This window comes from Rana temporaria, chromosome 11 (genome assembly GCF_905171775.1).
Source record: "Rana temporaria chromosome 11, aRanTem1.1, whole genome shotgun sequence".
Taxonomy (NCBI): Eukaryota; Metazoa; Chordata; class Amphibia; order Anura; family Ranidae; genus Rana; species Rana temporaria.
Genome location: NC_053499.1, coordinates 115,960,174 through 115,975,637, shown reverse-complemented (window position 1 = coordinate 115,975,637; position 15,464 = coordinate 115,960,174). Strand labels below are relative to the sequence as shown.

Below are 15,464 nucleotides of genomic sequence, written 5' to 3'. Positions count from 1 at the left end.
AACTAAATACCACCATTTTTTATAATACAAAATATTACACTTTTACCTTAATGTTCCTTATTTGTATTGCAATGAGATAGCAACAATATACAAACTGTAGCGTTTAAACACCCTTAGGACCTGTGTCAATGGGCTTTTGTTCACATCAGCACTGTTTCTTTCCACAAAAAAGTCTACTGGAATGCAGTGCAGATGCAGCTCAAACATGTCAAATGCAGGTTAAAAGGCAGTTAAATCAGCCATATAAACTAATTCGGAAATCATATCAGAAGCATTTCACCCTGATATCTAAAGAAAGCTGCCATTTTCCCATTGACACAAGCCCTTACAAGTGATATCTCTTAGCTCAATTCCTCTACTAGATTATGTTACTTGACAACATAGCTCATTCAGAAGCAAACCAGGAAAGCTTCCATTTAGCTTGTCATGAGAAGGGTCAACACAGAGGAATCAGGGGGAGAGGAGGCAGAAGCTGGAACCTTTTACAAGTTCCACCATAAATATAGGTGGCACATGTAACATGTTCCAAAAGGTGAACTTAGCCTTTAAATTAGGGTGAACCTGAGGGTAGCCTCAACAGGCTACCCTTTGACTTCAAGCCCTGGGCAATCCTGGGTCACCTGCTTTTACAATGGACCAACTTCTCTCAGAGTCCTTCAGCGTGGTTCCAGTTCTGCAGATTAAATTCCCAGGTCTGGTCTGCCCCATGATGCCCAGACTCTACAGAGAACTGGCCGTCAGACTACACTTCTTGGGTACACCAACCATCTCTCTTGGGTATCCTTGAGGCCTCATGCACACAGGACTTTATGCCAGTAGAGTTAGCTGTAGAAAGCTGTAGAGTGAGTTTTGCAGCAGCAATTTTTTAGCAAAACTATATTCCCACAAAAGCTTATTATTCAAAAAGACTCAAACACAGAAAAGCCGCGTTCAGCGTTTTTCAGAGTTAGAGCATTTTTCTCTCAAAACCCACTAGTTCTGTTTTTTCCCCCCAGGCAGAAAATGCCCCTGCCCAAAAAAGCTGATAACAGCCTATGTGTACATAGACACATAGGATAACATGCTGGGGAGTTGATTGGCTGCAGAAAAAAAAAAAAAAACCCTGAAGCCAAAAACAGCAGCTGTAAAAACATTCAGTGAGTATGAGGCCTTATCAGTATAGCTTTCACCTTACACAAAATACATACACATTTAACATACAAATAAAAGCAGAACTCTAGACTGTTTCCCATTTGAAATCAATATGTCTGTATACTGCACCTTGTCTTCCTCTGATAAAAACGTTAGCTTTTCGCGCTGAGTAATTGATCCAACTGATAAAACATTTCCCAAAGAGACATTCTTAAATCCAACACTCTGCCTGATATCATCATCTGAAACAAAAAAAGGAATAGCACCCATGACATTCAGCATATTATAACAAACAAACCATTTCAAACTAAGAGATTTTTTTTTTTATATAAATACACTCCTAAGACCCCCTTCACACGGTAAAAGCGGTAAAAGCTAGCGGCCGATAAAGGGTTAAAACCACCCACAATGCACTGCTGCAGCAACGTATTGGCAGTAGTATAGAAAAAAATAGGATTTTTATAACAGCTTACCTGTAAAATCCTTTTCTTGAAGTACATCACGGGACACAGAGAAGCATAGTAATTACTATGTGGGTTATAGAGAGTACCTTCAGGTGTGGACACTGGCACGCCCTTAAGGCAAGAAGTTCCCTCCCCTATATAACCCCTCCCATACCGGGAGTACCTCAGTTATGTAGCAAGCAATAAGTGTCCCAAATACCCCAAAAAGAGGGGCGGGTGCTCTGTGTCCCGTGATGTACTTCAAGAAAAGGATTTTACAGGTAAGCTGTTATAAAAATCCTATTTTTTTCTATACTACTGCCAATACGTTGCTGCAGCAGTGCATTGTTATAAAAATCCTATTTTCTTTATCGTACATCACGGGACACAGAGAAGCATAGTAATTACTATGTGGGACGTCCTAAAGCAATGCTATGAGGGGAGGGAGACCCCAAGAAATAAGCCGGGCGCCATCAGACATGAGGAATCAAACTGCAGCCTGCAGCACACTGCGCCCAAAGGCGCTCTCCTCATTCTTTCTTATGTCCAATTGATAAAATTTAGTGAAAGTATGGACAGACGACCATGTCGCGGCCTTGCAGACTTGAGCCATGGAGGCTTGATGATGCACTGCCCAGGAAGTACCCACCGCTCTAGTGGAATGTGCTTTAACCTTAAACGGGGGAACCTTTCCCCTCAAGCCATAGGCTTGAGTAATGACCTGCCGAATCCATTTGGAGATAGTGGACTTCGACGCTGCCTGCCCACATCTGGGACCTTCTGGCAGGATAAACAATGTATCAGTTTTCCGGACCTGAGCAGTAGCCTTAAGATAGATCTTAACTGCTCTTAATACGTCTAGCGTATGTAAAGACTTCTCCCTTGCAGAACTATATTCTGAGAAAAAAGACGGGAGAACAAGATCCTGATTCAAATGAAATTTTGAAACAACTTTAGGTAGGAAAGCCGGGTGGGGCCGTAGGACCACTCTATCCTTATGGAATATAAGGTACGGTTCCTTACAAGACAAGGCCGCCAACTCCGAAACCCTCCTGGCGGAGGTTATGGCTACCAAAAATATCACCTTCCTGGTCAGAAGGACCAAAGGAATATGAGCCAAGGGCTCAAATGGTTGTTTCTGTAAGACAGAAAGGACCAGATTCAGATCCCATGGACACAAGGGAATCTTGACTGGTGGACTAAGCCGGATCACACCTTGCAAAAAGGTTTTGATCAGGGAATGTGTAGCTAGTGGCCTTTGGAAAAAAATCGATAAGGCTGAGATCTGGCCCTTAATGGTGCTTAGGGCCAACTTCATGTCTGCCCCTAACTGCAGAAACTCCAGAATTCTGCCAATGAGATACCTCCGGGGATGCCAACCCCACCAGGGTCTCGCACCAGGCCACATAAGATTTCCAGACTCTGTAATAAATGAGTCTGGATGCCGGTTTTCTGGCATTAATCAAAGTAGATGCCGCCGCATTAGAGAGACCCCTTTTCTTTAAGATATGGGACTCAATAGCCAAACCGTCAAATTGAGAGACGGTAAGGAAGGATGGAATATAGGCCCCTGGGACAATAGGTCCGGCCGAAGCGGAAGGGACCACGGTTGCCCCACGGACATCCTTACAATGTCCGCGAACTAGGCCCTTCTGGGCCACGCTGGAGCCACCAGAATCACTGGTCTTCCTTCCGACTTCACCCTGCGAAGAAGACGGGGTAATAATTGCAGCGGAGGATCGCATACATTAGGGAGAACTGGTCCCATGGGAACACCAGTGCATCCGTGCTGTAAGCAAGTGGATCCCTTGTCTGGGACAGAAAGTTGCCCACCCTTGCATTGAACCTCGATGCAAAGAGATCGACATCTGGTGTTCCCCACCTCTGACAAATGCTCTGGAAGATGTCGGGGTGAAGAGTCCATTCCCCTGGAAGCACCTGTTGGCGGCTTAGGTAGTCTGCTCGCCAATTGTCTATTCCCGGAATGAACACTGCAGATATGCATGGGACATATTTCTCTGCCCAGGTCAGGATTCGATTCACCTCTCTTTGGGCTGCACGACTTCTTGTGCCCCCCTGGTGATTTATGTATGCCACGCAAGTGACATTGTCTGATTGAACCCTGACTGGAAGACCCTTCAACCTGTCTGACCAAGCTGACAGGGCTAGATAGACTGCTCGAATTTCCAGCAGATTTATGGGTAGAGACCTCTCGGAGGCTGACCATTTCCCCTGGAGAGATAAACCTCCCAGGACTGCACCCCAGCCTAGCAGACTGGCGTCCGTGGTCACAACCTGCCATGTCACGGGAACAAAGGACTTCCCCTTTAGCAGGTTCCGGGGAACCAGCCACCAACAAAGGCTCTGCCGGACTGACCGGGAGAGAGACATAGGGAGATCCAAGGCTTGAACCTTTTTGTTCCAAGCGGACAGAATGGCATGTTGAAGCTCCCTTGAGTGGAACTGCGCAAATGGGACGGCCTCGAACGAGGCTACCATCTTTCCCAGTAACCTCATACAGAGGCGAATGGGAGGCTGACGCTTTGCTTTGACTAGTTGAACTAGTTCTCTTAGAGCCTCGAACTTCCTTTGGGGCAGGAAGACCCTTTTTAGCTTTGTGTCTATGAGTAGACCCAAATATTCGAGCCTTTGCACAGGCATTAAGGCTGACTTGTCCAGGTTGAGAACCCAACCCATGGATTCCAGAAATTTTACGGTTCTGTGTACCGCTGAGTTTAGATCGGCCACTGACCGGTCTACTACCAATAGGTCGTCTAGATAGGCTACTATGGATATGCCTTGAGACCTTAGATAGGCTAACAGTGGAGCCAATACTTTCGTGAAAACACGAGGAGCGGTGGCCAGACCAAAAGGTAAGGCCACGAACTGGAAGTGGCGCTGATTTACCGCGAAGCGAAGCAGCTTCTGATGGTCGAGAAAGATAGGAACGTGCAAGTATGCGTCCTTTATATCGATGAACGCTAGTAGTTCCCCTCCTTGCAGGGAGGCCACCACTGACCTGATCGATTCCATCCGGAATGATTGGACCTTTAGGAACTTGTTTAAGGCCTTGAGGTCCAGGATGGGTCTTACATCCCCGTTTGGTTTGGGGACGGTGAAGAGATTGGAATAAAACCCCAAACCTTGTCCTTCCACTGGCAGTTCTCTGATTACCCCTTGGGATAACAAATGATCTAAGGCCAATGCTAAGGACCTTCTTTTGCCGAGGTCCTTTGGGACGTTCGAGGTTAAGAAGCGCGGTGGAGGAAATTCGCTCAACTCCAGCTTGTAGCCCCCGGAGACCGTAGAGAGGACCCACCTGTCTTGGATCCTGTCTAGCCAAGCCTCCGCAAACAGCTAAAGCCTTCCCCCCACCCGGCTGAGTGGGGGAGAACCTTCATAATGCTGACTTAGATGCTGGCTTGGCCTGTGGCTTACGGTTCCAAGGCTTTTTGGAAGCCTGAGGCTGGCCCTGTGGCTTCCCACCTGCATTGAATCGTCCAGGAGGCCGTCGGAACTGCCTGGTACCGGAAGTACTAGGGATAGGAGAGGAGGATCTCTTAAAGGAGGGGGAACCCCTAAACCTTTTCTTTACTGGCAACAGTGTACTTTTGCCACTGGAAATTTTCTGAATATAAGCATCCAGATCTTCCCCAAACAAACGCTCTCCATGAAAGGGAAACCCCGCCAGTAATTTTTTACACGGGGCTTCAGCAGACCAGTTCTTCAGCCAGAGTAACCTGCGCATATGAACTAGCGAGAGAGTGAGACGTGAGGACTGCTGAATGGAGTCCTTAATAGCATCTATGGCAAAACATAATGCTCTGGGAAACTCAGCCAAATTCTGGGCCTGTTGTGCCGGCAATTCCTTTAAGACCCCTTTAAACTGGTCTTTCAAGGCCTGGCAAATCCCAATAGCCGCAATTGCAGGCTGGGTTATTCCTCTCGCCGAAGCAAAAGAGGTTTTTAATAAAGTCTCTAATCTCTTGTCTGTCGGATCTTTGAATACCAGAACGTTGTCTACTGGACAGGTCAAAGATTTGTTTACGCAGGACACAGCTGCGTCAACCTTGGGGATGCCCCATTTTTTAGTGAATTGTTCCTCCATGGGGTATAAAACCGAAAACTTCTTAGGAGGAAGAAAATATCTATCTGGATGTTCCCAATCCTTGTAGATAAGCCCTTCCAGCAGGGGGTGAACCGGGAAGGAATAATTAGCTTGAGGAGCTTTTAAGGAGCCTAAAGATGAGACTGCACTTGAAGCTGGCTCTGAAAGTGGCAACTTGAAGGCCGAACAGCCCATCTCAGTGAGGGACTGGACCAACAATTTTTCGGATTGCGACGCCGAAAAGGGTTCTCCCAAAGTGGAATCCTCAGAGTGCACTACTTCCAGCTGACCTTCTGCCAGATCTCCAGAGGGTAAATCAACCTCTTCTGAGGATGCATGCCCCAAATCGAGGGACTCCTCAGAGGGAGAGGGGGACCTTGTGCGATTTTCCCTTGAGAGAGAGGATGCAATCAAGGTCGCTAATCTCTGCTCCAGACCCCCCATAGCTGAGGCCAGAGCCTCCTGTGTCACAAAAACTGGAGCAGGTGGGACAAGGGCAGAACAGGCATCTGACAGCCCTGATGGTTCACCCTGGGCCTCCTTCAATTTTTCAGGAGAGGAAGCAGCCGCAGGAGCATGCCCGAGATCCTCTGAGCCAGATGGCGATCCCTTTGCTTTTTTGCTTCTAGTCCTTGAGCCTTTAGCCATGATAAAGCTGAGGTACTCACAATAGTTGCAACTACTTGCGAACCTATAGACCAGCACTGACGCTGCTATTTGATGGTTGGCAAGGTGCAGAGCCCACTATGCGCCTTAAGCAGATGTCACTGTCCACCACCAGTACTAAATACTGAAAGTATGTGCACAAGATCTCTGTGTCCACCGTCAGCCAGAACCAGTTAGGTGGACTGGAGCATATAAGGACTAGGTGTAATCACCTGACCTGCTCTGTCCTGTAATCTCAAGTCTCATAGAGAACAGCTGAGATAGACCCCCTGCGCGCATGCGCGCGCCGCTGTTAGGCGTGCACCACGAGGCTACGCGCGCACGCGTAGCCGCACGCGCGCACATGTCGTCACACGCATCTCACGGAGCACGCCGCGCACATTCGTGCGCACCGAAGCAGCGTACAAAAAATTCATTTGCGCGCGCGCCTAAGACACATCAATGTCGCGCGCGCATGACGCTACGCGCTCATGCATGAGGATGGAACACCACAGCTCCATGTGAGGACCAGGTAAGCCAAGTGAAGCCAAACATTTTGGACAACTTTTTTCTGCTTTTAACCTGCACAGGAGGGGCTAACTACCTGACTAGAGATACCCCTCCTCCCCACAACACACAGGACCATATAGGAGAAGCACAGACAGATAGCTTTAGGCAAACATAATGGCTCAAATAAAGGAAGGTTACTCCTAGGACCAAGTCCTGAAGCACCTTCACTTACCTGATCCAACGCTGCAGGACTCTGCATAAACAGACAGTCCAATCTTCACCCATCACGGAGAGCAGCGTCTATAGACCTTCAGGGACCGGGGTCCATGGACAGGAACACCACACCCCTGGACCCATATCGCACCCTGTCAGTAAACTTTTGGTATTAGGAAATTGACCAAAGTACTGAATAACCAGGATCCAGCTCTCAAAGAGAAGCATTACAGGCCAAACCCCGTTCTTCTTAACCGGGGCCCGGGTACCGTCCACTTTGGCTCAGAAGCACTTTGGACGGATCCGGATTTCATGGAGGCTTTTTACATCCAATATGGATCCCTCCAGTGGAGCTCCTTGGAGCACATGTTCACTCGTGACCAACACCTTAGACACTGGCAAAAAACTGAGGTACTCCCGGTATGGGAGGGGTTATATAGGGGAGGGAACTTCTTGCCTTAAGGGCGTGCCAGTGTCCACACCTGAAGGTACTCTCTATAACCCACATAGTAATTACTATGCTTCTCTGTGTCCCGTGATGTACGATAAAGAAACAAAGAATACAGCGCACAGAGGTAAGTTGATGGCACTTTATAGTCTGGAAATATTAAAAACGAAAGGATGAACATAAACAGATAAAAATGTCACAATAATAGCAAAGAGTTAAATGAATGGGTAAAATCTGATTACAGTCCACAATGCATGCACAGAAGTGGCATAGTGATGGTATAGTTGGAACCAAAAATCACTGTGGGGAGATGACTAAATGTACTTCCAAGTAGTGAGCACACTGTAGTGTAGGGAGATGGTACAATACCTCCACAGCGGCTCTCATGAATCCATACAAGGAGATGGTTCAGGCAATTGAAGAAGCACTTCCACGCTGGGAGCTGTCAGTAGCGCTGTGATGTAGTGCGGCTCCGATGCAAGAGGGGTTGCAAATTCACCCAGATGGTGGTAAAGGGCCAATGAGGGCGGGATCCTCCTCACAGCCGCGATGAGGAGCGGCGAGGAAGCCTGGATACGACGCAGCCGAGCCGATGACACAGCCGCGTCTGTCAAGGCAATGAAGGGCGGGATCTCCGCAGCGTCACAGAGGAGGAAGGAAGCGGTGTCCAGACGCCGTCCTTCAATACTCATGTGACACTGGTGGCCAATCGGGAGTGCAGCACCCAGGCAATGGGGAGACCTGCACTGGCGTCACTGTAAGGATTCCCAAAACGTCAGTGTAGTAAATCACAACTAGGAACTTCTGTGTATAGCTGCACTGTCCCATTGATTTCAATGGGCAGGAGCGGTGGAGGAGCAATAAACACATTACTCCTTCACCGCTCCAAAGATGCGGCTAGCAGGACTTTTTTTAACTATCCTGCTAGCGCACCGCTCCAGTATAAAAACTTTCACACGGGAATGAATGGTGCAGCTGTTTAACGCTATGGCATTAAAAATAGCGTCTGGAATCTGCCCTCAAACAGCTGCTCCATTGTTTTCAGTGTGAAAGCCCTTGCGCTAGCAGGACCTGCTAGCCACATCCTTGGAGCGGTGTGTTTACCGCTCCTTCACCGCTGCTGCCCATTGAAATCAATAAGACAGCGCGGCTATACCCTTGCTCAGCCGCTAGCAGGGGTAAAACCGCCCCGCTAGTGGCCGAAATCCGCCCATAGTGTCAGCGGTAAAAAAATAGAGGAGTTTTACCGCCGACGCTATGGGCGGCTCAGTATGAAAGGGGTCTAAGGGCGTTTTGCAGGCGCTATTTTTAACGCTATAGCGCATGCAAAACGCTCCCGAGTGAAAGGGCTCTAAGTGTTAGAGAGATATTAACTGTTAATTCTAAAATGATGTGGTTATGTTTTAGGGCTGGGAAAAGAGGAGGGCTGTGTGTTAAAGGATAAGTTCACTTTAAAAATAAATAAATGCACATTTTTTGCAAGTAATAAAATGCCTATTTATTTTCTTAGGAGCCTGTAGAGCATATCAGGCTCCTGCAAGCTCACAGTGCAGCTGTCTGTCTGTACCTCCCATACGGACAAGACAGTTACTAAAGCTGGGGAGGAATCAGTGAACTACGAGAGCGCTCACCAGCGCCTTTGCAATTCGCAAACTACAAACTGTCTGCAGTGGTGGAAACAGGACTTGTAGTTCATTCATTCATAGGACTCTGTGCGGAACCCTGCACAGCCATGCTGTTCTTTTTTTTTGAATATTCTTTTTATTCAGATTTAGCAATAAAGGCACAAAAACAGCAACTGAATACAAAACACTACAGGCAGTATAAAACAAAAAACAAACAAAAACAAAACAGCATTTCACTAAGAAAAACCGAGAAAAAAAAACAAACAAAAAAACATTGCCTGTGACCAAGACAGCATTCTCTACATACAAGGAGAATCCAGGATACAAAAGACAGAGGCAACATAATGATACACTCCACACATTAGCTCTTATGATGATAAATGGAGAAAAACAAAAAACGAATACAGTTGGATAATCCAGGCGGTAAAAAGGAAAAAACACATTTTTAGTTCAAATAAATATTCAATAAACTTTGAGTGGTAAAGGAAGAACAAAGTCAGAGGCGGTGAGAGGACCCCCTCACACACACATCAAACTTATGGGGTACACCTCTATTGGAATAAGTTGCTTTATAAAAGGGAAGAGACCTATTAATCAAAAAACTTTCCAAGCTTCCGACGTTGGGGCTGTAGCCATGCTGTTTTTAAAGTGGTGTTAAACCCAAAAGCAAACATTTAAATTGCACTTTACGTTTGATGCATTTATTTTCATTTTTAGGCCTCTTTCCTTCTATTTTCATCTGAAGATCCAGTCAGCTTGTTGTTTTTTCAAAAGAACAAGCTCTCCAAAAGAATGTATCAGTTATAGAGATGAGACAAACCATTTACCACCGACAGGGGTGCGTACAATGATCAGCTTTTATTTATGTAAAAATTTAACTGCAACTTCTTATAAAGTGCTGTCTGAAGTTTGGCTTTAATCTCTTAGTGCAGGGGTCTCCAAACTGTGGCCCTGGGGCCAGATGCGGCCCTTTGCGTGTCTTAATGCCGCACTTGGGACACTATTCCATCCAGCTCCAATGGGGCATAATTCTTAAAGCTGACAACAATAGGGCACTACTCCTCCAACTGACACCATCAATTATTTCCATTGACACAAACGATGGGGCACTAGTCCTCCCACTGACACCAAGATATGGTATTATTTACTCCCACTGGACACTTGGACATTTTCTACTCCCAATGGCCCTAGTCTGGCCCCCCTAAAGTCTGAAGGACCGTAAACTGACCCTTTTTTTTAGAAAGCTTGGAGACTCCTGTATTAGTGGAACCAATCTGCCAGTATATCCAACACTCCTCTCCCCCCAGACTGACAATACTTCTATTCAAAGGTGCCCCCTCCTGTGCTCCTTCATCCAGAGTGGAGGCACACCAATACAGGGGGTGCGTTACTGGCCAGATCAACAGGAGGAAAAAATACTAAAATAAGAAAAAAGAATGCAGCCACCACATCTAATTATTGGTAAGCTGCAATATATTACATTCTTGAATTTGGGGTTAGAACCACTTTAAATAGTGACAGTGGGTGCAGAGAGGGGGGTGCTGAACATGTTACACCCCAAATACAGGTGTAACATGTTCAGAAAGGCAAACTTATTCTTTAAGGTCAGTTGAAGAGTAAAGGGTAGGGGTTAAAGCATGCCGCAAAAGCAGGTTTTCAGCACTGAAAACCAACTTACTAACAATTTCTGTCCATCTTTAATTCACCATATAATGCTCTGAGGTCTAAGCAGATACTGTTGGCAGAAGTTTAGAAACTCACAATTGGGTATGTTGATTCCAGCTGGGATGCCACTTCCACTGAATGTTACAACATCCAAGGAGGTGAAGTCTGGACGGAGGAAAGCATCCTTCTCATATGGAGATGGCCATGGAAGGCTTGCCACAAGGCTCTCTGCTGCCGACACAAGCTGAGCAAAGCGAGCGCTTACCAATTTGTTAACTACTGCTACAAAGCCTGTGAATACAGAAAAGTGTTTGTTACCAACAAGGAAGAAATAAATAAACGTTGCACAATAAAAGGATTCCCTTCCAAATTTAAAAGGGGCTGTAAAGGTAAATCATTTTCCCCTAAATAGCTTCCTTTACCTTAGTGCAGTCCTCCTTCACTTACCTCATCCTTCCATTTTGCTTTTAAATGTACTTATTTCTTCTGAGAAATCCACACTTCCTGTTCTTCTGTAACTCCACACAGTAATGCAAGGCTTTCTCCCTGGTGTGGAGTGTCATGCTCGCCCCCTCCATTGGACTACAGGAGAGTCAGGACGCCCACTAACACACAGCTCCTTTATCTGCAATGTAGAGAGCGTCCTGACTCTCCTGTAGTCCAAGGGAGGGGGCGAGCACGACACTCCATCATTGCACGATTGTATAGTCTCATAAAAAAAAAAATTAAATACCAAACACGTCATACTTTTAAGGACAGCAGTGGGAGCCAATGGCACTGCGCTGCTGCCTCAGCCGATGAGGAGGGGAGTCCAGAGTAGCCGAGACATTCCTGCAAAACCAATGGATCTACAGGGACCTCAGGTACACATCAGCGGGGCTGAGGGGGGCTGCGGCACACAGAAGGCTTTTTATCATAATGCATAGAATGCATTAAAGCGGTTGTAAACCCTTATTTTTCACTTTTAACTACAGGTAAGCCTATAATAAGGCTTACCTGTAGGTATAAAGAATATCTCCTAAACCTGTACGGTTTAGGAGATATTCCCCTTGCAATGCACCGCTGATTGCAGTGGCGCATGCGCAGGGGGAATCCACGGCGAAAGATCCGGCAGCCGCCGGACCTTGCCGATTTTAAATCTCCCACGCGCGGGAGTGACGTCATCGCCGCTCCAGCCAATCACAGCGCTGGAGCGGCAATACCCGGAAGACACGCCGGAGCAAGATGACATCTCGCTCGGCGTGAACCAGGTAAGTGTTCTTCACCTCGTTCCGAGGTAAGTATTTCATAATCAGCTATTATGCGGTGCATACTAGCTGATTATGCCTTTTGCCTTGCAGGTTTAAAAAAAAAGAAAAAAAAAATTATATATGCGGTTTACAACCGCTTTAAGATAAACCCTCTGCTTTTACAACCACTTTAAAAAGCGGACCATGGTCCAGATCCGGACTGAGCCACTGTCCCATCTGGACCTGCGTTTGCGCCATTTAGGAGCCGTTTCCCCCAGCCGCCACCACGGTTATCATCACCACAGAGTGGAGAGCAGGTGGCAGGACAATTCAAAATCAAAAGTGGAAAGCCCAGCAGCACTGAACATAGAGCGGGAGCTACCTGAGTTAACTTTTAAAGTTAACCAGCAGGTGATTGGTTGCTAGGCTGTAGGGCTTTGGAGGGGGGCAGTGCTGTGGACGGGGTGGGGGGTGGGGGTGATGTGAAGGGGCAGAGCACACAACTGTTGGGTGGGTGGGGATAATGTGAAAGGGGGACAGGCAGTGATATGGAAGGTAGCTGTGGGGGGAGGGGTGATGTCAAAGGAGGGCAGTGGCGGGGGGTGGAGTGATTTGAAGGGGCAAAGGGCACTACTGTGGGGGTGAGGTGAAGGGGGGGGTAAGGGCAGTACTGTGGCGGGAGGAGGATGATGTAAATGGGGGCAGAAGACACTACTGTATGTATGTATGTATGTATGTATGTATGTATGTATGTATATATGTGTGTGTGTGTGTGTGGCAGAGGAGAGTACTGTGGGGGCAAGATGTGAAGGGGGCAGAGAACACTACTGTGGTGGGGGTAATGATTGATTGAAGGGGATTAAGGACACTGCTGTGAATAAAGGAGGTTCACAACACTACTGTGAAAGGGAAAGAGAAATTACCGCTCAAGGTGGGTCTGCTGGACAATCAGTAGCTGCTCAGGAGGCCAGGAGTGCCGGCAATGCATGAGGCAAAATGTAGAAGTTGAAAGGATGGACAGCCGCACCTTGAAAAAAAAAAAACTTAGGTTGTCTTTATTTAAAAATAGGTGGAAAATGCACTACAAATAACAGCAAAGGGTGGAATACAGCCTACGCGTTTCACACTGCGATCAGTGCTTAGTCAGGACTAAGCACTGAACGCAGTGCAAAACACGTAGGCTGTATTCCACCCTTTGCTGTTATTTGTAGTGCATTTTCCACCTATTATTTAAATAAGGACAACCTAAGGTTTTTTTTGGAGGTGCAGCTGTCCATCCTTCCAACTTCTACTACTGTGAAAGGGGTGTGGGAGGGTGCAAAGGGGGCCTGAGAACAGTACTGTGAAAGGGAAAATGTCATGTGGAGTGGGGGACTGGTATGCGAGGGGCTGAGGACACTAATGTATGAACGGGATTATGATATATGAAGAGAGGTCTGTAATGCTAAGGATCATCACAGAAAAATGTGATTCTGACCTCTGTTGGATTTTTTTTTTACTGTCCGAACCTCCATTCATTTTAATTAGATACCCATGGTATATGCTATAACCATGTTGCTGTCCAAAAAACATTATCCAATTGTGGGACAGGACGGATTTAGGGAGCACTGCTCTAGCAGATACATTTCCTGAGCAGCAGATTTGTGACTGAAGGTGCTTATTTGATGCAAGACTATACTAAATATTTCCATTCACCAAATCATTCCTGCATTTCCTTTACTATACAACTGGAGTGTTGTAATCCATTTTAGCCTTTATTGTGTTGGTGTAAACCTGCAAACCTATGACTGACAGTTACAGCCTACTGAAGCAAATGGTATTTGCCTCTATTTGGCTAATCCCAATTATTTAAGAAAATCACCAATGTTCTACTAAGCGGTATGTTATCCGGGGGCCCTTCTGCAAACTCACCTTCAAATTCTCCACGGGAACCAAATGGATCTCTATAGCTCTCAATGAACCCAATGTAACTGAAAAGAAAAATGTACTGTGAAAACACAAATTTTCCAAGAAATACCGACTGTGGGTTAGAAGCTCACACTTATAATTTCTATATAAAAGCAAGTTTACAGCCAAAGTTTAGGCAAACCAAATAGCTAAACACATGATCAAAATACGCATTTAAGAGTTGTTTTTGCAAAAGAATTTCTATTTTTGCCCATCCAGGCCTCCATTTTCCTAGCCTGATGCCTCGTACACACGACCAGTTTTCCCATCAAGGAAACTGCCATGACAGCTTTTGGCCGGAAAACTGTCCGTCTGTATGCGCCATGGCAGTTTTCCGGCCAGGAAAACAGCCAGGAATCCCGGCGGGAAAAATTAGAACATGTTTTCTTTTTTCCTGCCGGGATTCCCAGCGGTCTTTTTCCCGGCAGTTTTCCTATGGGAAAAACTGCGGTGGAGCCTACGTTTCCCTCTTTATTGTTGTAGTCAATAATGTAACCATCACTTCCTCACTTTCTACCCTCCAAATCGGAGTCTCCAAACTGTGGCCCAAATATGGCCCTTTGCTTGCCTTTATCTGGAATTTTTTCCCCCCACTGACCACCAAGCCTTTGGCATTTTCTTACTCCAACTAGCCACAATCCGGCCCCAATAAAATTTGAAGGGAAGTAAACTGGCCCTTTGTTTCAAAAGTTTGGAGACCCCTGCTGTAAATAGTTAGCGATCCATATGGTCACAGTGACCTATACTTCCACACCCTGTATGACTGAGGATAAATGTATTTAGATCATAGTATTGCCAACGAGACAGAACTACTCCACATTTTATCCTAGGTGTATCATTTTATGGAACACGCAAATCTCATATAGGCATTGGCTTTGATGGTTTGTCACTGGTGTACTTTACATGTAAACCTCTTGAAAACTTTTTTTTTTTTTAAGAAACATTTTTCAAAAATTGTTGTATTTGTTTTAATCAGGAAAATATGAAACACTGCACATTCATATTTACAGCTTGCAGGTTGTGCATTCAAGCGGAAAAAAAATAGAGCTCTGCCGAGTTATTATTAGGGTTGTCCCGATACCGATACTAGTATCGGTATCGATACAGAGCATTTGCGCGAGTATTTGGGAGACACAAGGCTGCATTTGGGGGGGGGAAGATACAAGGCTGCATTTGGGGAGGGAAGATACAAGGCTGCATTTGGGGGGAAGACACAAGGCTGCATTTGGGGGGGAGACACAAGGCTGCATTTGGGGGACACAATGCTGCATTTGGGGGGAGACACGGCTGCATTTGGGGGGAGACACGGCTGCATTTGGGGGGGAAGACATGGCTGCATTTGGGGGGGGGAGACATGGCTGCATTTGGGGGGGGAGACATGGCTGCATTTGGGGGGGGAGACATGGCTGCATTTGGGGGGGGGGGGGGAGACATGGCTGCATTTGGGGTGGGGGAGACATGGCTGCATTTGGGGGGGGGGAGACATGGCTGCATTTGGGG

The 15,464-nt window shown here is 46.5% G+C and overlaps 1 protein-coding gene across 1 annotated transcript in view; it reads right to left on the bottom strand.

Annotated features, from left to right (window-relative positions):
- DPP3 (dipeptidyl peptidase 3) overlaps positions 1-15,464 on the bottom strand; it is an 80,953-nt gene that overhangs the window by 30,877 nt on the left and 34,612 nt on the right. The window contains exons 9-11 of the mRNA XM_040328888.1: positions 13,929-13,987; positions 10,885-11,079; positions 1,261-1,373 (exon numbers count right to left, since the gene is read on the bottom strand). Of these exons, the coding sequence (XP_040184822.1) occupies positions 1,261-1,373; positions 10,885-11,079; positions 13,929-13,987 (367 nt within the window). The remainder of the gene's footprint in view (positions 1-1,260; positions 1,374-10,884; positions 11,080-13,928; positions 13,988-15,464) is intronic.